The 21,092-nt window shown below is 58.3% G+C and overlaps 11 protein-coding genes across 11 annotated transcripts; 6 read left to right on the plus strand and 5 right to left on the minus strand.

Moving 5' to 3' along the window:
• Positions 1-53: 53 nt before the first annotated feature.
• GGTG_12567 (hypothetical protein) lies at positions 54-860 on the plus strand (the record flags this gene model as incomplete). Its single annotated transcript, XM_009230468.1, has 2 exons — positions 54-368; positions 448-860. The coding sequence occupies 2 exons, from the start codon at positions 54-56 to the stop codon at positions 682-684; spliced, it is 552 nt and encodes a 183-aa protein (XP_009228732.1). The 3' UTR covers positions 685-860.
• Positions 734-2,747, minus strand: GGTG_12568 (MSF1 domain-containing protein). Its single transcript, XM_009230469.1, has one exon. It carries the CDS (start codon positions 2,244-2,246, stop codon positions 1,503-1,505), a length of 744 nt encoding a protein of 247 aa, XP_009228733.1. The 5' UTR covers positions 2,247-2,747; the 3' UTR covers positions 734-1,502.
• A 281-nt stretch (positions 2,748-3,028) lies between these two features.
• On the plus strand, positions 3,029-6,548 carry GGTG_12569 (hypothetical protein). The gene is made up of 2 exons (XM_009230470.1): positions 3,029-4,454; positions 4,530-6,548. The coding sequence occupies exons 1-2, from the start codon at positions 3,997-3,999 to the stop codon at positions 6,022-6,024; spliced, it is 1,953 nt and encodes a 650-aa protein (XP_009228734.1). The 5' UTR covers positions 3,029-3,996; the 3' UTR covers positions 6,025-6,548.
• Positions 6,429-8,280, minus strand: GGTG_12570 (ATPase GET3). Its single transcript, XM_009230471.1, has 2 exons — positions 7,604-8,280; positions 6,429-7,520 (listed from the first exon to the last, which is right to left on the minus strand). The coding sequence occupies exons 1-2, from the start codon at positions 7,994-7,996 to the stop codon at positions 6,876-6,878; spliced, it is 1,038 nt and encodes a 345-aa protein (XP_009228735.1). The 5' UTR covers positions 7,997-8,280; the 3' UTR covers positions 6,429-6,875.
• Positions 8,281-9,135: 855 nt separating this feature from the next.
• Positions 9,136-10,299, plus strand: GGTG_12571 (hypothetical protein). Its single transcript, XM_009230472.1, has one exon. The coding sequence runs from the start codon at positions 9,558-9,560 to the stop codon at positions 10,098-10,100; it is 543 nt and encodes a 180-aa protein (XP_009228736.1). The 5' UTR covers positions 9,136-9,557; the 3' UTR covers positions 10,101-10,299.
• Positions 10,300-10,406: 107 nt separating this feature from the next.
• On the minus strand, positions 10,407-11,906 carry GGTG_12572 (hypothetical protein; the record flags this gene model as incomplete). Its single annotated transcript, XM_009230473.1, has 1 exon — positions 10,407-11,906. One exon carries the CDS (start codon positions 11,904-11,906, stop codon positions 10,407-10,409), a length of 1,500 nt encoding a protein of 499 aa, XP_009228737.1.
• A 936-nt stretch (positions 11,907-12,842) lies between these two features.
• GGTG_12573 (hypothetical protein) lies at positions 12,843-14,321 on the minus strand (the record flags this gene model as incomplete). The annotated part of the gene is made up of 1 exon (XM_009230474.1): positions 12,843-14,321. The coding sequence occupies one exon, from the start codon at positions 14,319-14,321 to the stop codon at positions 12,843-12,845; it is 1,479 nt and encodes a 492-aa protein (XP_009228738.1).
• A 545-nt stretch (positions 14,322-14,866) lies between these two features.
• GGTG_12574 (hypothetical protein) lies at positions 14,867-15,124 on the plus strand (the record flags this gene model as incomplete). The annotated part of the gene is made up of 1 exon (XM_009230475.1): positions 14,867-15,124. One exon carries the CDS (start codon positions 14,867-14,869, stop codon positions 15,122-15,124), a length of 258 nt encoding a protein of 85 aa, XP_009228739.1.
• Positions 15,125-15,411: 287 nt separating this feature from the next.
• GGTG_12575 (hypothetical protein) lies at positions 15,412-16,626 on the plus strand (the record flags this gene model as incomplete). Its single annotated transcript, XM_009230476.1, has 3 exons — positions 15,412-15,702; positions 15,795-16,234; positions 16,326-16,626. 3 exons carry the CDS (start codon positions 15,412-15,414, stop codon positions 16,624-16,626), a joined length of 1,032 nt encoding a protein of 343 aa, XP_009228740.1.
• A 92-nt stretch (positions 16,627-16,718) lies between these two features.
• Positions 16,719-20,540, minus strand: GGTG_12576 (hypothetical protein). Its single transcript, XM_009230477.1, has 4 exons — positions 19,801-20,540; positions 18,904-19,718; positions 18,209-18,810; positions 16,719-18,128 (listed from the first exon to the last, which is right to left on the minus strand). Exons 2-4 carry the CDS (start codon positions 19,025-19,027, stop codon positions 16,863-16,865), a joined length of 1,992 nt encoding a protein of 663 aa, XP_009228741.1. The 5' UTR covers positions 19,028-19,718; positions 19,801-20,540; the 3' UTR covers positions 16,719-16,862.
• GGTG_12577 (hypothetical protein) lies at positions 19,838-20,885 on the plus strand (the record flags this gene model as incomplete). The annotated part of the gene is made up of 2 exons (XM_009230478.1): positions 19,838-20,072; positions 20,584-20,885. 2 exons carry the CDS (start codon positions 19,838-19,840, stop codon positions 20,883-20,885), a joined length of 537 nt encoding a protein of 178 aa, XP_009228742.1.
• Positions 20,886-21,092: the final 207 nt, after the last annotated feature.

Consider the following 21,092-nt stretch of genomic DNA (forward strand, 5'->3'; position numbering starts at 1 on the left):
CCCCGGCGGCGGCCCCTACGGCGGCCCCGGCGGCGGCCCCGGCGGCGCCCCCTATGGCGTCCCGCAGCAAGGCCAAGGGCCGCGAAGGCCGCGAGAAGTGGCTCGGCTTCTTCCTCGAGCAGGTGTCGGGCAACCTGCTCGGCACGCCCGGGGTGGTGCGGGACCTCGTCATGGAGACGGCCATCCCCAGGATCGCCTCGGTCCTGGCCGGGGTATTTGAGCCCGAGGGTGGAAGCAGCAGCAGCAGCGGCCGCCGCCGCGGCGACCCGAAGAGGGAGATGGAGCAGGTCATCATGGACCTGTACAAGTCCGACATAAAGGACCTCGTCGCCACGCATCTCATCGAGCAGGTGGAGCAGCATTACGAGGTAAGTATCATATACGATGTCATCTGTCTGGTTAATTCGACGGTCCAAATATGTAGCTAACAGGATGTGCATCTCCCAGCTTATCAGAACATCTTTTGTCGGCTATGTGTGCTCTCTTGTTGTGGAGCATAGCATCTTGCAGCAGCTTCAGAGGTCGATCCTGACGAGTGACATCATCAACAATCTCAAGGAAGAAAAAATCGAGGAAATTGCCCAGGAGAAGCCGGGAATGGCGGAAAAGCGAAAGAGAATGGAGGAGACGAAGCGGACTCTCGAGGAGGTGCTGGAAGACCTCAAAGACTATAATGGTCAGTGACTTGGATGGTCTGCATCGTCATCTAGGAGATGGCGACTAATGTTCCCTTGATATCTCTGGGCAATTATGATCCTTGACACCAGAATGTAACGCATCAGGAACACGTTGGATGCACCCTATTTGGTACTGTGCATTTCTCATAGTTTATTTTATTTTATTTTATTCTCTTTGCGAAAATGTCTCGCCAGCTGCCACAGCTTTGACATGAGAGGGGAGACCGCTTTCATCAGGAGAGGGGATGCCTCCCAGAGTTCGTATCCAGCTATCCAAACACCGAGAACTTAGGTACCTAGTCATGATTTCGCTCGTAAACTCGTCCTCGTTCTCAAATTTTAATGCGCTGCTTCCCAGCTCGCGGCGGCAAACAGTGTGCGGAATCCGTAAAAAGGTGGCCTGGAGGTGTCGACTTTTGTAAACGGCACCTCTAATAGGCCAATGCGGTCCAGACTAACGGCATGCGATAGACTGGAAGCCCACACAAGCCCACATGCCATTGTTGGATGAAACCATAACAAAACACCAACGCCTTGCTGAAAAGGGAGGGAAAAAGAAAAAAAAAAGAAAAAAAGGGGAAAAGCCAAGGCCGTGAGTGTGTGCGAGTGCGTGCGTATATGGTGTACAAAGAACGACAAGGAGAAGGGGTTGAGGAAACAACAGGGAATCAAGTCCGCAAATCAGAAACCCACGGCCAAGGTAGGGTAGAAAGAACATCGGGTCGAATCGTGGTCAATGGCCCACATAAGCGGAAGCGCCAGGTCTGTCGGACCAAATAGAACAAATATTGCCGAGTTGCAAAAGCCGTCAAGGAGCCAACTTGATCAAGCATTGTGATTGGTGTCCCTCGCTCGCCTCGTTAGTTCCATGATGTTGACCAGTCCGCTCTTTCGAAGTCGCTCGAGGACAACTCTCATGCCCTCACGGCTCTTTCCGAGTTGGTCGATAGTCTTCGTGGACGCCATGGATTCGATGCTCCTTTGGATGCCCTTGGTGCCCAGGCCGGCGGCCCAGCCCATGCCGAACCAACTCGAGCCCGTTGATGCCTCCCTGGATTGGGACTGCTGATGCTGCTGGCTGGCCGATGTGGCCTGACCGATCTTCTCCCTCAGCTTGTCTCCGATCCGGGACCGGAAGACAACAGTGGCCTCGACACCCGTCGTGGTGTCGGCACCGGTGGGGGGCGCGGTGTATGTCTGACGCTCGACGACAGAGAGTACGCCGACGAAATTGAGGTTGCGGCTCTCGGTGCGCATCCACCCCTCGCGCACGTCGACGACGCTGGTTTCGAGCACATACGAGGCCTTGTCGCCGCCACCGCCGCCGCCCGTGACGCTGGTGGGCAGTAGCTTGAAGACTGCGCCGGGGAGGCGGGACTTCTTGAGGTGGATGCGGGTTGTGTGCAGACGGCCCGTCTCCGGGTCGAGCCGGCTCTCGATGGTGTCGGTGCTCAGCACATGGGCGGCAAAGGGGTTTAGCTGCGGCGAGCAGTAGCGGAGGAAGAAGGCGAGGGTGACGGTCGGGAAAGGGTGCGAGTAATTGTAGGTCGTCGTGTGGGTGAGAACCATGGTGACGGTTTGGGAGGTGGGCTGGCTGTGTGATTGGCGAGGAGGAGAGATACGTCGGTGGCGGTGGTGGGAGCGTCGATAGCGACTGGGGTAAGCTCTGCCGTTGATGGAGAGTAGGGAGATAGGTACGGCGCGGGGAGCCTAGCAGCAGCAGAGCGTGGGCGATGGAGAAGGTGATGATCTCATGACCAGGCCCTCGTCGATCGGGCTGTCAAAGCCAGTGTGTAGATGTTGTCGAGGATTGAAGCTGTTCGAAGGAAGGCGCGGATTTTTCCCACGACAGAAAACGAAACCCCACGCACGGCAGATGGGTCGACAGCTTTTGGGGGTCCGAACTAAAGCTTAAAGGCAGGATGAATCAGGGCCGGCTTGCAGAGCCGGGCGGTGGCTGTGAGATTGCCGTTCCGTGAGGGGAACCTGACAACCTGATCTCTGACGACCTGTGCGACCCGAAGACGACACACATCGAACGTCGCGCGGCTGCGATCAGTTCACCTCAATCTTTGCCCGCGCTGGCATTGGTGGAGCCAGGCGTGCTAGGCCCCCCGGCTGCAGGCCGCGCCGGGAAATGGTGGGGAAGCGCTGCGAAATCACCCAACCGTCAGGCCAGGATGCCCGGCCACTGCGGAGAGGAGGGGGCTTCCCTGATTGGCCGCTGCGGGAACGCCACACGCAATGCTGCACGTGCTCGCTTTCGCCCCCGCAGGTCATGTGACGCCCGCTTCAGTCATCATCTTTGTGCCTGACACCGCAGGCATCAGCATGCCGCTCTGACTCTGACACGCCAGGCAACGGCAGCGGTGGGTGAGTGGGCCGTGCCAAAACCTTCCATGTCTCCTCAAAAGCCGGCAGCTGGCTTTTTCTCCGTCCGCCTCTCTCTTTCTCCGACACCTCGCATTCCAACCACATCACGACGCCGTTTTCCGCATCTGCCTCTGAGCAGCACCACCGGCGTCATCTCCTCGACCAACTGATCAACGCGCGTTCCAACGATCGCAAACCTTGGGAGACGCGTTTGACGACCCAGCAGACACGAGCAGGACTCCAGACTCGGTCGCGCGTTACGGCGCTATCATCTTCTGCCTAATCCATCCTCGAATTGCGCTTCCCGCATCGCGCGCGCCTAGACGCGACCTTTGCTGAACCCGACAGACCCGGAGGGACTTCAGTGGCTAACCATACGTCGCAAACAAAGGTTCACGACTGCTATGGTGGTGACTAGGTGCTATTGAGGGGGAAGAGTTGATTCTATTCAGCCCTCTCCTGCTTGACTGGGCGGCAGCGCCACGCTCATCTGGGCTTTGTATTGACTCTGGTTGACCATCTCTTTTTTCCCTTTAATTCTCGTCATCACGGGGCCTGATATTGTTCTCACGGGTTCAATCAGAATTGATTTTCTACTATTTCACTGCCTGCAAGTTGACGCTAAAGAAGAAAGAAAGACGAGGGAAGGGGACAAAGACGGCGACGGCCTGATCTGTCAACCCAGACCTACAAAAGAAAATTGTGGCAGTGCAGCAGCCCACGTTGTTCGCGATCTCTTCCATCCTCCCACACCAAAATACCTCCCGATTTCACATTCCCACTCTCTTTGTATACGGCCCCTTTCCTTGGTGCGAACACAAGCTCGTCGTCGAAGCGAGCAGTCGGGATCACACCCGTGTACCTTACCTCGACCACGACCCTTGGTGGGCTGGTCATCTGGACCTCAAGCACGTAACACAGCGTCGTCAGCCGGCCTTGGACAAAGATGTCTTCCTCCGTTTTCTTCAAGTTCAAGTCCCAGAAAGAGCCTACCCGTGTAGAATTCGACGGCACTGGCATCTCGGTCTTTGAACTGAAGCGTGATATTATTCTCAAGAGCGGACTAGGCGACGGAACAGACTTTGACCTCGCCATCTACACCGAGGACGGCGTGGAGGAGTACGACGATGACACCACCATCATCCCCCGATCTACGACCGTGGTCGCCCGGCGGCTGCCCTCCATCAAGCAGGGCGCCGGGCGCGCCGCCCGATACGTGTCCGGGAAGATGCCCGTGAACGCGAAGAACAACTCCAGGAAAGAGCAGGTCGCCAAGGCGGCGGCCAAGACCACATCGACGGCCCTCGCCCAGATGAACAACGCGCTCACCGAGGAGGAGAGGCTAGCTGCCATGTTCCAGGCGCAGTCGGAGCAGTGGACTGCCCAGCAAGAAGAGCTCGCCCAGTAAGTCATGACAAGGGAGTATCCAGTTATCCACACTCGCCCGCACTCACTCGCTAATGCTCACCTTCACTCTAGTCAAACCCCCGTCTTCCATAATAACAAGGCTGGGCCTGGCAAGCGGCCAGTGAATGTCCCAGACCACGACCCGCCCAACGGATACATTTGCTACCGCTGCGGCGAGAAAGGCCACTGGATCCAGCTGTGCCCAACCAACGACAACCCCGACTTCGACAACAGGCCCCGTGTGAAGAGGACGACCGGCATCCCCAAGTCGATGCTGAAGACGGTGGACAAGGCCACAGTACTGGGCCAAAACGGTTTGGACGACGACGGCAAGCTCCCCTCGGGCGTCATGGTGAACGCCGACGGAGAGTTTGTTGTTGCACTGCAGGACAAGGAGGTGTGGAAAAAGTTCCAGGCGCGGACCAAAACGGCGGCCGCGGCCCTGAAGGTGGCCGTGCAGGGCGACAAGGAACTGCAGGACAGGGGCCTGGAGTGTCCTATGGACAAGAGACTATTTAATGAGCCAATGAAGACTCCATGCTGTGAGAAGACGTACTGCAACGATTGCATAACAAACGCCCTCATAGAGAGCGACTTCGTCTGCCCGGGCTGCCAGTCCGAGGGCGTTCTAATCGACAATCTCAAGCCCGACGACGGTACGTCGGCCAAGATCAAGGAGTACCTCGACGAGAAGGAGGGCAACGACAAGGACCAATCAAAGAGCCCAACAATCGCTGCCGGCAGCTCACCCTCGGCAAGCAACAACCAGGCCGCTGACTCGAACTCGAGTACCGAGGACCCCAGCAAGCGGTCGACATCGGGATCAAAGTCGCCCAAGTCGCCTGGGAACGATGGGTCAAAGGCGGCCGACGGCACCGTCGCCACCACCCACAACGACGGCGCAAATTCCAAGAAGCGCCCTGCGGAGGAGCTCGCTGAGAACCCGAGAGTGCCGCGAGCTCCTAAGGCGATGCAGCAGCAGCAGGAGGCGCAACAGCAACAACAGCAGCAGATGATGCAGCAGATGATGGGCGGCATGGGCCCAATGGGCATGGGCATGATGCCTTTTGCTCCCATGCCCATGATGAACGGCATGAACGCTGGCATGATGGGCATGCCCAACATGAACATGGGCAACATGGGCAACATGGGCAATATGGGCATGATGAACCCCATGATGAATCCGATGATGGGCATGGGCGGCTTCAACAACGACCCCGGCAACAACATGAACGGAGGAGGAAACATGAACGGCGGCTACCCCATGAACAATGGCTACAACAACGGCGGCGGCGGCCCCATGAACGGGGGCTACCCCATGGGCGGCAACCACAGCAACAACGGGCCTGGCTGGGGGGGTATGCACCAGGGTCAGATGAACGGCAACATGGGCGGCCACATGAGCGGCCACATGAACGGCGGCTACAACAACCACATGGCCCCGTTCAAGCAGTTCTCCAACCAACCGGCCACCGAGGACGACGCCTACTTTCGCAAGCCCGTCAATCCACACCGCCATCAGAACCGGCAGAGGAGGGTACGGCCGAGCGACTACCGCGAGCTGTGATTGAGCCGTGGGCTCGTGCCGCTCCATTTCGACTCGCCATCGTCCCTCGCCCTCTTGTGATTGGAGCCATCGCGTGGAGATTCTGTCTCGTATTGGTGGGCGGCACACGTTTTCTCGGTCACACTACAACGGTGTTCTTTGGATATCTTGGAGCGGCCCATGTTTCTTTCTTTTTCTGCTTTGCTCTTTTTTCGCTTCTTTCCATCTCTCTTTTCTCTGCTATCGCTTAAATCTTTGGCATGACATGGTGGCATGGTGACGAAACACGGCGTTGGAGGTGGTCTGCACTGTTCACGATGGGGCTTTTTTTTTTATTTGCTTGATGCTTGGGTGGGGAGGAGAGCGAGTGGGAGGGATGGTGGTAATCTGGGGGATGCGGTCACAGCTGCATAAGGGGCGAGGGGTCGGCTGCTTGGACTTGTATCATATTAGGAGGCGGACATTGGGCCCTGGGGATGGCATGGATTTCGTCATTCGCCTTTCAAGTACAAAATACACAAAAACAAACGCATTTCATCCAGCGATCTGTCAGTGCCTGTTGAACCGTGAATCTTGTGACTTTGAAACATGTGTGCTGGTGCTTGTTGTCGATGCTGATTTTTAGTACTCGGGCGTGGAATATGAATAGGCCTTGATGAAAGTAGTGGACGAGGAATCACCGAGTGTAATCAACCGACATGTAACACACGAAGCACAGAGAAGAAGGCTGCCGCTTCCCTTTATTGACGCCAAGCAGAAACTCCGAGCTTGATATCAAAAACCCAAGATCTATTCTCCGAAAAACCAGAACCAAAAAGGACCGCGCTGTGTTTTTTTTCCTTCTCTCTTATTCTTTATACAAGCCCGCCCACCTACTCGTCGGCCAGATCCGGCGGCACATAAGGGTTGACGAGCATCTCGCTGAAGCGCTCGAGCTTGTCCTTGCCGCGCACCTCCTCGACGAGCAGGGGCATCTTGACGACGTTGAACTCGTCGTACAGCTCCTCGATCTGGTCCAGGTACTTCTTCTGCATGCGCCTGCGGGCGCCGCACTGCTCGCACGCGGACCCCTTGCGCGGGAAGAGCAGCTGGTTGACGACGATGGAGTGGGTGTCGATGCCGTAGCTGGCCAGCTCCTGGATCATGCGCTCCGTCTCGTACAGCGACAGGAACTCGGGGATGCAGACGCACACGAAAGTGGTCAGGGCCTCGTCCTTGAACTGCGCGTTGACCTCGGCGATGGTCTCGCGCAGCTGCTCGAGCTTCTCCATCATCTCGGGCAGCGACTGGCCGTTGGGCAGCTGGCCCTGCCCGCCCAGGAAGCCGTTGAGCAGGGGGCCGTACTGGCTCGAGAGCTGCGACACCTTGGCCAGGGCCTTTTCGAGGACGGAGGGGAACTGTAGGAACCGCAGCGTGTGACCCGTGGGCGCCGTGTCGAAGATGATGGTCTCGTACGAGAGGGACTTGACCTGCTTGAGGACCTCGGCGAAGGACATGGCCTCGTCGATGCCGGGGATCTGTGTAGTTGAGAGTATCAGGCTAGGTCAGTTTCTAGCATGCGGAAAAAAGGGTGACGGCAAAAAAAAAAAAAAGAACTCACAGCAAAGGCCAGATCCTGCATCATGCCGCCCATGCCCGCCATACCCTGGTCGGCGCCCCCCGCGGCGGCATCCTCGCCCTGGCCGGCGAGCAGGTCCTGCATGCTGCCGTTGGGGTCGATCTCCATGGCGCTCAGGTTGTCGAACCCCTCGATCAGGCGGGCCTCCTTGCCGAACTTTTGCGAGAAGGCGTCCGACAGGTTGTGGGCCGGGTCCGTCGAGATGAGCAGGACGGAGCGGCGGACCTTGGCGAGCTGGATGGCGAGCGAGCACGACGTCGTCGTCTTGCCCACGCCGCCCTTGCCGCCCACGAAGATCCAGCGCAGCGAGCGCTGGTCCAGGATCGACTGGAGCGTCGGCTCCAGGGCGTCGGCGTCGATCAGGGCGGCCGACATTGCTGCTGGCGGTGGGTGCGTTTGCGGGCTGCGGTTTCCTGGACGGCTGGGCTGGGCTGGCGTGGGGGATGGTTTCCCTGGGTCGGTTGTTCCCACCCACTTCGCTTCTAAATCGGTGGTTGTAGCGCTTTCAGGCGATGCAGACGCACACAGTAAGCAGACGATGTATTCGGTCGCGTATGGCGTCACAAATTTGATGTATTTTTTTCTTCTTATCTCCTTCGGGCTCTCGTAGATCGCATTCCGTAGAAACGCTTGGAATTAGCTAGGGCTGCCAGGGGCGGTGGACGTCACCGATGGCGGGGTACCGAATCGCGTCTGTGGGTCCGCCAGCTGGCGCTGAGGCAAGTGCGAGGCGGCCACTCCCAACTCCCAACCTCCAAGCTCGACTTTCACCACCTCGTGTGATGTCGATGCAGTGCTATCGCTAGCTGGCCGCTGCGCCTCCCCTCGACTGCTACATCAGACCTAGTTTGGCGACGAGGCTGAAGGTGCTGGCAATCAATAAAGCGACATTCGGGTTCCGAGACAGCCAAATCCGGCCCCCAACGGCTTTTGTCTCCGGGTGATCCACACCCATCATCTTTGTGCTTCGTAAGAGTTGCTATTATTAGACCGGCGAGACACAAGAGGCTTGCGGGCAACCGTTTTTTGATGTGCCTCTGCCATGCTTCGGCTGCCACCCTCCCACCTTCCCCGGAAGTCTTCAGCCTCAGCGAACTGCGCGGGAGATGTGGGGGAGGGCCCGCCTTTTCCCGTCGCGTCGTGGTCAATCCATTTCGCTCGTCACCCTCGGGTGGCTTCGCCTGCGTCTTTTGGTCGAGGGACAGATCTTTTAGTCAAGGGACAGAAGTCTAGAAGCAGGCGCGCTTTTAGTGTCAGCTGCACACAGCCGCCTTTACTGGTTGCTGATGGCCAGCCTGAATTTCATTTGGACGAAACGCACTGTCGATCAGTCCTGGGCTGGTTAGCGGCAAGTCAGGCCTGAAAGTGACACATGGCTGGCCAGGCCGATTCAGGGCTGTGCTGCGGCTGCGGCCGGCCGAGGACCCCAACCCGCCGGGCCTTGTGTAGACTCGCCGCGTCCGACGACAGCTCTAAAATGTGAGATGTCGAGATGGATAACATGGATTAAGACTCGCCTACTTGAGTATAATAATAGATGCCATGCTCCCGTTTCCATGACAAGCGGTAGACAGAGCAAGAGCAGGGTATGGACTTGGGATGATCGTGTTCGAGTGTCTCAGCCACTGACAGCTTCCTAATATCGTCCCATTCTCGCCATCTTACTGGTCGTGCACAGGCTTGGCTGAGACGACCAACTCATACCTCGCTTGCCCCATCTGTAGCCTCATTTTGACACATCCTACTTACCGGGCATTCAAAAGATCTTTTTAGTGCGCAACCAACGATATCTGCACTTCAGTCAGCCGGAGCCTCTTGCACAATCGTCTCCGGTTCCCCACCAAACCAACACACCCCGCATCCACACCAACCGACATCAAGTCGCCTCCCTCTCTATATCCATCTCGCTGCAACCACCACCCACGACAACTAAAAAATGGCCACTGCCACCACCACCACCACCACCGCCCCGGCCAAGGACCGCATAACCTGCCACATCCTGGACACCACGGCCGGCAAGCCCGCCCGCGGCGTGCGCGTGCGCCTCGAGCTTACTCCCCCCTCGGCCGCCAACTTCGCGTCCACGGCCCCGTCCTCGGGCGCGGCCTCTTCGCCATCCCCCGCCGGCGCCGTCGCCCACCACGGCCAGCACGGCGGGGCGGGCGCCACGGCGCGCACCTTTGAGTCGCAGACGGACGACGACGGGCGCGTCAAGGCCTGGCTGCCCTTCAGCGCCTCCAACGACTCGGGCGAGGTGCCCATCTACACCCTCGACGACGTCCTGGGCGAGGTCGAGGCCACCGGGGCCGGCGGCGGCGGCAGCCGCTGGACCCTGCGCTTCGACTCGGCGGGCTACTTTGGCGACGCCGCCACCTTCTTCCCCGAGGTGGCTGTCGTGTTCGAGGTCCAGCGCGGCCAGCACTACCACGTGCCGCTGCTGCTGAGCCCGTACGGCTACACCACGTACCGGGGCAGCTGATTTTGAGGGGAGGGGTGCCGGGCTGGTATTAAAGAATATGGCAAGCTGAAACGTCCAGCGGAATTCACATTTTATTGGTGCCTGCTGCGGGCTCATCAAGGTAGATTACAATATAAGTTGTCAAGAGGGTCCAATACAAATTATCTAGGTTGTGGAAATTATGGTTTACTTTCCACCAGGGTGTGCCGGATGCATCTGTTCATCCCGCCAGAAGGGGATGCGCTGTGCATCCGGTGATCAATGAAGAAAGAAGAAGGGGTGATGCAGTGCGCTTGCGGGGAGCGGGTGGAAGAGCGCCTATTTACATCAGGCCTCCTGATCCGCGCCCGGGACCGGTCTTCCTGTGCATTCATCATCATGAAAGAGGTCATCACGATTCCCGATGCTCTCTGCGATATCGCTCAGCGCGCATTTCATACCCTCGGCCGTCCCCGAGGGCCCAAGCTTGTATTCCACACCAAGATCGTGAAGCCTCGGGCCCTTTCGCTCCCCGTTACGGTCATAGGCGCGACGGGGCTCGGAAAGGATCCGGAACGTGCCGCCATGCTCGTCCGAGATGGTGACCCAGCGTGCGTCACTGTACTCGTGGCTGTAAGGGCTATCCAGGCCGGGGCCCAGCCTGGCGGTCAGACTTGGGAGGAGCGCGCAGAGGAACATGCGACCGTGTCTAAGGGGGTGTACCCGGCAGTTCATCAGCTTGAACCTCTGGAGGTTGGGGAATGTGGCGTGGATTCTGGACAGGAACGGTTTCCACGGTCTAAAATCACCGACCCGGGTGGCGTTGATGTTGACAAATTCCAGCGACTCTAGCTTGTCACCGCCGGAGTAGGAGGCCATCCAGTCATTAAGCACCCTCATCGGCACGTAGCTGGAGTGGAATGTATATCCTCCTAGGGTCAGGTGGCGGATTGTCCGCCCCTGCTCAGACAATAGCGGGATGCAGTAGTCCATGCTCCTATCGCCTCCGATCTGGACGGTCTGGAGGTTCGGGGCAGAGGAAAGCAGGCTGTGGATAAATGTCTGGATGGCGCCGATGCCGCGGTGGTCGACTACCCACGCGGGGCGGCTGCTGCTTGTCACCTCTTTTTCGCCGGCCTGTGGGCCTGCGGTGCTAATAATCCTACGAACCTCAAAGCGGAGCGTCTCCAGCGCGTTCCAATCGGCGCGACCCAGCACCGAGGGGTTGATGCGGTACTCCTCGAGACCGTAGCTGGCCAAAGTGACTGTCAGAGACGTTACCGGCAACGTGCCCGCGAGCGCCACCGCGAGAGCGAGGCAGTCGGTCCCGCTCATGCGGCGCCTGGCGAGGATCGGCCGGTCGGGCCCGGCCCCATTGGCGTCGTCGACGACGAGGGACCGGCAGCCGGGGAAGCCGTCGCGGATGCCCGCCAGCACCGCCTGCGCCATGGGGCTCTCGAATATGATGGCGCCGTCGCCATTGCGCCGCCAGTATTGCAGCTGGTTGTGGCGTCGCGACCGATATGGAACGCCGTCGTGCCAGGTCGTGATGTGCAGGTGTCGCGACCGATATGGGACGTAGTCGTGCCAGGTCGTGATGTGCAGCACGCGGACCCGGTGGCGGGGCCCCTCGAAGCGCGTGGCCGCGAGCAGCCTGGGCAGGCTGTCCCAGTAGAGGTCGGTTGTAATGGTTCCGAAGAAGTGATCACCAAACGGCATCGATGCTCCGGCTGACACCTGAGAAGAGGTCTGTCGAAGGGCGATGAGATCGGGTCCCTCAAGATAGGTGCTGATCTCGTGGAGAAGCTCGACAGGGAGCCTCTCCAGCCAGGGTCGGCTTGCGTCCATCCTAACGGTGGACGCGGTGGGAGTTCAGTGAGAGGGATGATGTTGGCAGGTGGTTGCTCTGTCGCTGGCGGTTTTGGTGAGTGGGTGGTGGGTGATGATGTGGCAGGGAATTTCGAGGTTGGGCAGAAGACTTTGACCTGAATTTATATATGTTTGCTTGTCGTTGTCACGGAGTTTGCATCTTTCGCTGCAAAGGTTGTGCTACACCAGATTATGGCTTTGTTGTCCGGAAATAAAGGGAAATTGAGTCAACTATGAGCCTCTTGTGAAGTGGGTTGAGGGACGACACCGTAGGCCCGGGTGGCCTTTGTTGTCCTCGCTTTAACGTACGCCCATTCCATGCCACGGACGTAAATTAAAAATTAAAAATAAAACAGGTAAGACGTGACCTGCATCCAAATGATTTTTTACTCTAAAGTGCAAAAGATCTGTTAGAAAACCAAGCCCGGCTAGTACTACCACATGCCACTACTGCTAAGCCCGTACGGCTATACCACGTGGGTAAGTACCTGGGCGGCTGATTTGAAGGGAGGGGCGCCGGACAGGTCAAGAGGTTAAGCTGAACACCTCCAACGGAAATTCATCACATTTTATTGGTGCCGGTTGCAGGCTCAGAAGGTTAGGTAGGCGAGCGGTATTACAGATATTGCTGTCAAGAGTTTGTTTTATATACATTAGCTAAATTCTGGAGGTTAGCAGTTACTTTCCACCAGTGTCTGCCGAGTACATCTTTATCACCGAAGAAGGGGATGTGTAGGGAAAGCGTTGTTGTTGTTGTGGTATTTACCTATCTGGAGGGCGCTCGCGCCTGGAGAGGTAGGTAGGTCTGGTGCACGGGCTAACCTCAGACAGTATGTATTATGCGTCCCGTCGTGTTATGGGAGAAGGGGTAATTCAATCTAGGGGGCCAGGTAAGGGAGGGAGCGCCTACCTTGATCAGGCCTCGCCCGAGGTTGGAGCCTGCCTTCCTGGACATTGCACGGCGTTTCCCGGCGAATAAAGCATCATGCCCTGTGCGATGTCATCCAGGGCGCGTCTCATGCCCTCAGCCGTTCCTGAGGGCCCGAGCTTGTATTCTACACCGGTGTCGTGGAACGCGGATGTTATGGAGCCACTATGCTCCAGAAGGTCCCGGTTGAGGGAGGGCGCGGATACAAGGCGGAAGGCGCCGCCGTATTCGTCCGAAATAGCGGCGCAGCACCGCACGTGGTATAAGCCACCGCCGCCGTCGTCCGGGCAGCCGGGCGCGGCCGGGCCCAACCTGTCGGTTAGGCTCTGGAGGAGCGGGCATACGAAAGCGAGCTTGAGCCCGGCGGTTGCTCCGCATTCCATTATTTTGAACCTTTTTAGGTTCGGGAACGCGGCGTGAACTCGGGAGATAACCTCCGGCCACGGGTTGGCGCCGTCCGCGGTATTGTTGCTGTCGAGGAAGATGCGTTCGAACTCGAGTGACTCCAGCTTTTCGCCACCGCCGCCGGCGTCACCGAGGTTGGAATCTATCCAGCTGCAAAGCGCCGCCGGCGTTACCGAAGTGAGCCGGCCTGGCCGGCCCGTTATGGTCATATGGCGGATTGCGCGTTTTTGCTCGGATAATAGCAAAAGGCAGTACGTGATAACCGACCTCGTGCCCCCGATCGTGACCGTTTGGAGGTTGGGCGCCGAGGAAAGCAGGCCGTGTATGAAAGGCTGGAGGACAGCGGCGCCGCCGCTCGGGCCCGCAGGGGGGTGGGGCCCGGCGGCCATGTCCGAAACGTCGAAGCGGAGCGTTTCGAGCGCGGACCAGTCTGCGCGGCGCAGGGCCTCGGGGTCGAGCAGGTCCTCCCGGATGCCCCCGCTCCCGTAAAGGGAAACGTCCAGGGCCTCGACCGGCGCCGGGTTCGCAGGGTCCCCGGCCAGCGCCGCCACGAGCGCGAGGGCGTCGGTGGGGTACAGGTGCGGCCCATCGTCGCCGTCGCTCGAGGGCAGCAGGTCCGGGTCGAGCCAGCCGCTGTCGGAAACGGCAAAGGAGCGGCAGGCGGGGAGGCCGTCGCGCATGCACGCCAGGACCGCCCGCCCCGTCGGGGTGGCGAGGTTAAGCCGGCCGGTGGCGGCGTCGCGCGCCCAATCGTGCGGCCGGTCGTTTAAATACATGCGGCGTGAAGGGGGACAGGCCCAAGGCGCGATACGGAGCGCACGGGCCCGCCGGCGGTAACCTTCGGACCGCGCGGCCCCGAACAGCCGGGATAAGCTGCGGCGCGTAAGGTCCGTAGTTAGGCAGCCGAAGAAGTGGTCGTTTAGAACGCCCGACGATGCCGTCGAAAGCTGAGAGGAGGCGTGCCGAAAGGCGACGAGGTTCGATCCCTCCAGGTAGCTCGCAATTTCGACCATCAATTCGGCGGGAAGTGCCTCGAGCCATAAGTAGTCTGCAGTATCCATTGCGACGGGGTAGGTGGCGTATTTGCTGCTGGTCGTTGGATGCTGCAGTGCGTAGGCCGTCGGTGGTTTGGGAAAGACTTTCGACGTTAAAGTGAAGTACTTTTGACGTAAATTTATCTATACTACTAGGCACTTTTGTAACTATTATGGATGCTACGACGTTTGATAATGGCTTTGTTGTGTCCAGTCCTACAAAGGAAGGGCGAGTTGGCTCTGGGCTCTTTGTAAAATGCCTTTCAGGGGCTGAAGGGGGCACCCCCAGTATGGCTCCCGTTTTGTTGTAACAACGCTGAGCCATGCTAGCTCCATTCCAAGGGCGGGCATTCACGGTCTAGGATAGAACATGTAAGTGGCGGCGCTGCATCCAGGGGCAGTCCGTAGGCACCGCCAAGACAGCAGTGATCCTCCAGAACTTCTTCCAAGATATTTATAGCGGTAGAGCACGCGCCAACACGGGAGAGAGTAGGAAAAGCGTCCTTCTCAGGTCTCTTTTTAGTCAACTCCTGCAGACCCTTGGATTTCCTGCGTAATACGAGGGCCGGATCATGGAGTGGGCCGGTGCGAAGCGAGACTACATCGAATACGAGCTGAGAGACCGGAGACTTAAAGAGCTCATCACGGAGCTTGTCATTCACTATGGAGCATCCCCAAAGGCTGGTGAAAGGAGGCGATTCGGCATCTTCATCGGCGGACTGAACAATTGCATAGGGCAGGCGAGTCCGTGTCGCCTGCCAACGGTACCGGAGCTTCGGAGTCCCTTGCGGTCATGCGATTTGTCCAGGACCTATTGGCGAGTGCTCTAGACAGCGGAGTCGATATCGCCATATGCGTCTGCATGCGGCACTTTCCTGAATGTTGCGAAAAGGGATACAAGACACAGACAATCGATGTCGACGCGATAGCATCCCGGATCGCGTGGCCCTATCTTGCACGGGAGCTGCAGAACGTTCGCCATGCGCAGGACCATGAGTTCCTCTTTCGCTATCTCTTACCCGATCCTTATGCCGACGGCACCGGCTACTGCGCAAATGGCATCGGATGGGCCAGAACTCTTCTGGAAAGATACAAGGAGGACGGCGGCTAGCTGATCATGGACAAGCTCGTCGAATGGGTGGACGAAATCTCTTGGCCCGCCGAAGAGAAGAGATACGAGGTGGCCTTGCGGGAGATGGAGAGATCAGGACATGGGGACGCCGTAGAGGTGTTGCAAATAGTCCTCGCATCCATTAGGGACATGAAAACAGACGAGTTGAGGTACGCGTTTGCGTTCAGGCCCGAAGTCAAGGGCTTCGACAAGATCGAGAAGCGGGGGGAGTCGACGGTGATGCACCAGGACAGCGCCGAGTTCAAGAGCCAGATGGCCCAGCAATCATTCGGACTCGTCCGCTTCGTCACGCGCTGCCCCCACCCAGGCTGAGCCGCTCGATGCCGATGCATGTGCGGCATTCCCTGTTGACCAACGGGCACGCGCAGCGCCAGCCCGAGGCCGGCGTGCGGCATGTCGACGTCATCCACACTTCGGTAAAGCGGTTTCTCGGTGGCGGCACGGGTTTGCCATCCCTCTTGGCCCTCCCCTCTAGGTCCGAGGTGGACTGCCACCTGCTGCTGTTCGTCTGCTGCATCCGCGCGCTCGTGTTTTGCGACCTCAGGGACGACGTCGGGGCTAGCAGGGTCAAGTTCCTGCTCTACGCGGGCGAGCACTGGCCCCGGCACGCCCAGGCCGCCGACAAGGTTCTCGACACGTCTGGGAAAGGCGTCCTTGAACTCCTGCCCAGGTGCACCTCCCAGAAAGGCAAGCAGATGCTAAATCTCCTGTTCGAGCGCCTGAGGGAGTCGGGGGACGCCCTCTCCAGGCTGCCCGGCGACGGAGGCGACAGCATGCTGGTCATGCCGGTCGTGCTGGCCGCCTTTGGGTGCACCAGGCTGCTCCGGAAGCACATCTCGGGCCCTTTCTGCTGCAGGGACTGCGCCGCGGCGGCTCGCGCGAGGCTGGACGGGGAAAAGCCAGGACCGCGTAAAGATGGCGCTGAAGCACGCGCTGCGGGGCTGCTGGTTCGACACGGCTCGGTACCTGATCGAGCTTGACTGCGCCCGCGGCGGCAGCGTCTGCGACCTGTTCTTCGGCTGCACGCTGATCTACCGAGTGTGCAGCTGCCCAAGGCCGCCCCCGGAAGAGCTCCTCAAGTTCCTCCTGGAAAAGGGGGCAGACACCACGGTGCCATCCGGCACCCACGAGGAATATCCGCTCACTACGCCATCACCAACAATCGTGTGGAGCTCGCTAGATGCTCGTCAAGCACACTAGACTAAAAGCCACGAGCGGCTTCGTGTGCAGAGAGGAACGGGAACCGGGAAGCGGAAAACGGTAGGGGATAACTAGGCTGCAGTAAGATTACCATGTTCTCTATATGTGGTTTGTAGCCATACAAGACTGTAAGCTTTTCAACTCTTCGGTTTGATCGACAAAGGCTCTACGCTAGAAGCGACTATCTTCTCCTCCCCCCTCCTATATAAAATCCGCCTGTACCTAGTGGTAATCTTTCAAAAGAAGTGGGAACTGTCAAAGAACCCGATGGTGGACTGGTCAGATGGCTCCCTTCCCTCCACGTCATCCAGTGCGAAGGTGGCAGTATTTGTCACCAACATAGTGAAATCGTCGTGGAACTGTCTGTATGACCCACGGATGATTGGAAGTCCTACTGTTTTCCGAAGAAAATAGTCGAAGAACTTGAGTCGCAACGGCGCGACTGGGTGTCCAGTGGAACCACGAACGCTCGAGCGGCCGGACTCGTGGTAGATCCAGTCGGTAAAGAGCGTGACGCCCGAGGCCCGGAACTCGATGTTTGAAAAGTCGTCGTATTGTAGCTCGATGTGGTCGCCTTCCTCTGGGATGGAAAGGTTGGCCGAGGCGAAATCGGGTTGGTTGGTCGAGGTAGGCTTGATCAGGGCGACGTCCTCGGCCCTGAACACGCCGAAAAAGACGGCCAGGGCCTTGGAAAGCCGGTCCTGGCCAACCCCTTGGGGGGCTCCAACCGGCCCTGGCTCTGCGCTTGGAAGCAACAGTTCAGCGAAGTGCTGGTATAGCCAGATCATCTTTGCGGCTTCCCATACGACCAGGTGGGCGTCTGAATGCGCGCCGTTGCTCCCAATCAGATCTATCCGGCACGACCCTGGGCTCTGGCGGTTCCGACAGCAAAGGGCCCGGCCGCAGGTCCGCTGGAATCGATCCGCCGTTGCCCGTCTTGAGTCGGAGTCGGACAAGATGTTGCCGACAAGCCAGTCGCAGAGGGGGCCGAAGACGACTTCCTCATCCTGGGGGGTCGCCTGCATGCTGCAGACGGTGAACCGGTCGAGGAAGTCGGCCTCCGTGTCGGACAGGCCCATCCCGGCTTGCTCTTGGGCACCAAAGCGACCGGGCAGACCGTTGACTGCCGGGTCGTCGCTTGCTCGGGCGACGACCAGGGGCTCGTTGTACGGGCCCGCCAGCGCCGCGCCGCAGATGAGCACCCTGTAGAGTGCCTTCCGAACGCTGTCGTCCCATTCGGGCATTCGGGTTGGTGATTCTGGCCCGCTGTCTTCCTGGCCGCGAGGCCACGTGCGACGGTCGGCCCTATCCTCGGGATGTTCGAGGTCCAGGTCGCCGGTGTAGGTAACCAGGGCGTCGACAAGGTGGCGAAAGGCCCTGGCCGCTTTCACTTCCGAGATGGTTGGGACTCTACGGTGGCCACTGAAGTCTCCTGGCGATAGAGCGATCGACTGAATCGTCCGCCGGGCCTCGGCCTCGCGGGCCTGCTCTCCTAGGCGTGCCTGGCAGCCAAGGAGGGTCAGCATCATCCAGACCCTCGGGCCTCGGTCCGCACGACAAGGTGCACTGTTTGGTCGCTTACCGAGATCAAGGCATCGTCGAAATCAGGCATCTCCTTGAGAAATATCCGCCAGAGGACGCCTCCGGATTTGGCCTTCCAGGTGTTATATAGCCGCTGGCAAGCACTGGCCAGCGCAAAGACGTCTCCAGCTGAGCTGCATTGTTCTAGAATGTTCAAAACAAGCTCGGCTGGAAGGTGCTGCAATAGACAGCTGGGTTGCATTTTGTTTCTGGACCAGCTTCTTGCGGCGTCTGAGGGTCTGAGGCAGGTAAGTGAAGATAAGGACAAAAACAGAGAGGGCTGGTGGGTAGCAGGAGAGTGGATGGGGTTGCGTTGCCCTACACATGTCACCGTCACCTGGGCGCGGGGCCTGCCTGGGGGCAAAAAGATGGCATGGTTTTTTAAAGTCATCTCATATTCTTGGGACGTCAAGAAAAAAGATATAGGAAAGTGATGGAAAGTTGTGGGCACCTCCCCGGAGCTGGCAAGGAAAACCCTCGGTCCCGACAGGTGTGGCTGCGTATACAGCCCTCGGAGGCCTCGGACGACGAGAGAGCTGCTACTCTTGATAACGGCAGGAAAAAAGTTCTTTGTCCGAGTCGGAACCAAGCCAAAACCGAGACCTGACGGGAATGGGACTCGGGACCAGATCCCAACCATGTGTCAGTCTTGCTCCTCATCCCCAGGAGGGCGTAGCAAGGAGCCGTAATGCTCACCGTATCCTTGTTCAGATCGCTGCCGCTCCAGCCCTGCGGGAGAAGAGGTGTAAGTACAGCACGGAGCAAACAGGATAGTTCTGTGCAGGTGGCTAAGACGTATAAAACGGCAAGCAATGTACATTTTAGAAAGTGAGCTAAATAGTCGTTTGTAACGGGGTCAAATGGGGAATGACAAAATTGGGGTACAGCAAAGTCAAGACGGTGTTCTCAGTACAAGTACAGTCTCAGTTTATGACGGAATAGCCTGGCTCACGTCGAGCTGAAGGATGAGTGGCAATGGAATAGCCGTTGAGGTTTTCCCGGAGGAACAGACTTTGGATAACCCATGCGCGCATGGTGGTAGCCGCAAAGCTCGCGATGCCACCATGCACCACCCACAAGAAATCCCGCCTCAACTCGGCGTCGAGAACGAACGGGAGCCCTTGGAAACACAGTTTGTTCGACGGGTTGCAACAAAGGTTTGTTGATTGTCGCCTTCGGTTGAGTGCTGGTAATGGTGTGAATTATAGTAGAGGGAGGCCGGCGGCATGCAGTTCCATTATGGCTGGGGTTGCGCCGAAAGTTGGTCAGGGGAGCCCCTGGGACAAAGGGCGACAAACCCCAACCCAGGGTGGTTTTCCGTCTCGGTGTCGTCGGTTCCTGTCGGAGGTGCAAACTGTCGGATTGAGGGAAAGCCGGCAAAGGAAGCCAACGAACCCAGGACTAAATACTAGCGTTGTAGGTATGTCATGTGACCCACCTCACACACTAATTATTGTCTTTCCTATTGCCTAAGTCACTGTGATCTCATCAAGGTGGTTGAGCGGGACCTTCTGAACGATGGCGGACTCCTTGTTAGCATCTTTTATAATCCCCTCTCTATCACCCAGAAAATTGACCGACGACTCGACGTACTGGGCTGGCTTGAAAGCGCGCAAATGTTTCCGCCTTTATGCTGCCTGCAAGGATCATGAGGATCCGCCCGACAGTGATGGGCGCCAATGGAGGCCGTGGTGTTGGCGCGGTTGATGGCCAGGTCCTGGGTCTCCCAGTTCAACCCGAGCAGTTCTCGGCGGCTGGGTTGGCCGTGGGGGCAAAGGGCTCGAGGTATCCAGCGACGCGGCGGAGGGCGGGAACATGCTGCTGCTTGAGCTCAACTCCGCTGCGGGTTTGGCACTGGACACAGAGTATGCCTGGGGTCCATCCGCAGAATGGTAATAGTGCGGTTTTTTTTGATAGCTTGTTGAATTTATATTTTGTTCAAGTTCAGGACAGCGTTAGAGGGAGGTGCGGCCAAGTACCGAAACACTAATGTGATTCGATTCCAAGTCTATACTGCTTGACGACAAGATGTGTGATCCGAGGGTCGCACCATAGCTCTCTCGCTACAGACGCCACTCTATAGAGTCAAATTGTAAATCCTCCGGATAATGTCAAGAGGGCTCCCGCTCAAAAGCGACAAGGGCAGGGTCGTTGCTAGTCTCGTGGCCTTTCCAATGATGCCAGTGGACGGAAGGAAGGAAGGAATGCCGTGCTCCTTCTACGTAGTACTATCGGCAGATAAGATCATGTAAGGGGTGGTATTTCTGTGCGGCAGATGTGATGGAACCGTTGAAGACGGCTCCACCCATCAAGGGCTCCAGAAAGCGCATGCAAGGCCTCAATATATAGTCCCATGGCGCGCCCTTGACTCAACAGCCGAGTCATCACCAGGCTTCACCAAGCAGTCATCGACCCCCACATACCACCACATCAGTCACCCAAACCCCGCACCGTCAAGCATCAAACAATGCAGCCCTGCAAGGTCCCCCCTCGGTCTCCTGGGTGCCGCCGCTGTCGCCAGCCTCGTGGCCCTCGATATGTCATCGCCCATCGGTACCGGTGGGTCCCAAGCCTTCCCCACTCGGGCGCCACAAGGTGCAAGGCGAACTGCAGCGCCTTCGGCTCGGCCCCGAGCTTCTGTGCCATGGCCTGCGACGGCGCCAACGGCTGCTCGATGACGCAGACCAAATGCTAGGGGCGGTTGCCACGAGGGTAGCTGGGACGGCTTGCTAGGACGGGAGGTACATGTTTGAATACCCGTGTGACCATTCAACATGGGAACGGGGGGTGGAAGTGGTCAGATGTGAAGGGAGCGGCGCCCGAGATTCGTGCCGGGAGGAGGTGGATGCGGATGTCTACTTTTGGCCGCAGCCAAACTATCATTA

The sequence above is a fragment of the Gaeumannomyces tritici genome (genome assembly GCF_000145635.1).
Source record: "Gaeumannomyces tritici R3-111a-1 unplaced genomic scaffold supercont2.9, whole genome shotgun sequence".
Lineage (NCBI taxonomy): Eukaryota > Fungi > Ascomycota > Sordariomycetes > Magnaporthales > Magnaporthaceae > Gaeumannomyces > Gaeumannomyces tritici.

What these genes read in the sequence shown, in the direction of transcription:
- GGTG_12568 (XM_009230469.1), bottom strand. Translation starts at nt 2,246, where the DNA reads ATGGTTCTCACCCACACGACGACCTACAATTACTCGCACCCTTTCCCG.
- GGTG_12569 (XM_009230470.1), top strand. Translation starts at nt 3,997, where the DNA reads ATGTCTTCCTCCGTTTTCTTCAAGTTCAAGTCCCAGAAAGAGCCTACC. An exon ending in CAGCAAGAAGAGCTCGCCCA is followed by an intron (nt 4,455 to 4,529) that starts GTAAGTCATGAC and finishes CCTTCACTCTAG; the next exon opens with TCAAACCCCCGTCTTCCATA.
- GGTG_12570 (XM_009230471.1), bottom strand. Translation starts at nt 7,996, where the DNA reads ATGTCGGCCGCCCTGATCGACGCCGACGCCCTGGAGCCGACGCTCCAG. An exon ending in TGCAGGATCTGGCCTTTGCT is followed by an intron (nt 7,521 to 7,603) that starts GTGAGTTCTTTT and finishes TCAACTACACAG; the next exon opens with ATCCCCGGCATCGACGAGGC.
- GGTG_12571 (XM_009230472.1), top strand. Translation starts at nt 9,558, where the DNA reads ATGGCCACTGCCACCACCACCACCACCACCGCCCCGGCCAAGGACCGC.
- GGTG_12576 (XM_009230477.1), bottom strand. Translation starts at nt 19,027, where the DNA reads ATGTACATTGCTTGCCGTTTTATACGTCTTAGCCACCTGCACAGAACT. An exon ending in GCGATCTGAACAAGGATACG is followed by an intron (nt 18,811 to 18,903) that starts GTGAGCATTACG and finishes CATTCCCGTCAG; the next exon opens with GTCTCGGTTTTGGCTTGGTT. An exon ending in TCGACGATGCCTTGATCTCG is followed by an intron (nt 18,129 to 18,208) that starts GTAAGCGACCAA and finishes CTTGGCTGCCAG; the next exon opens with GCACGCCTAGGAGAGCAGGC.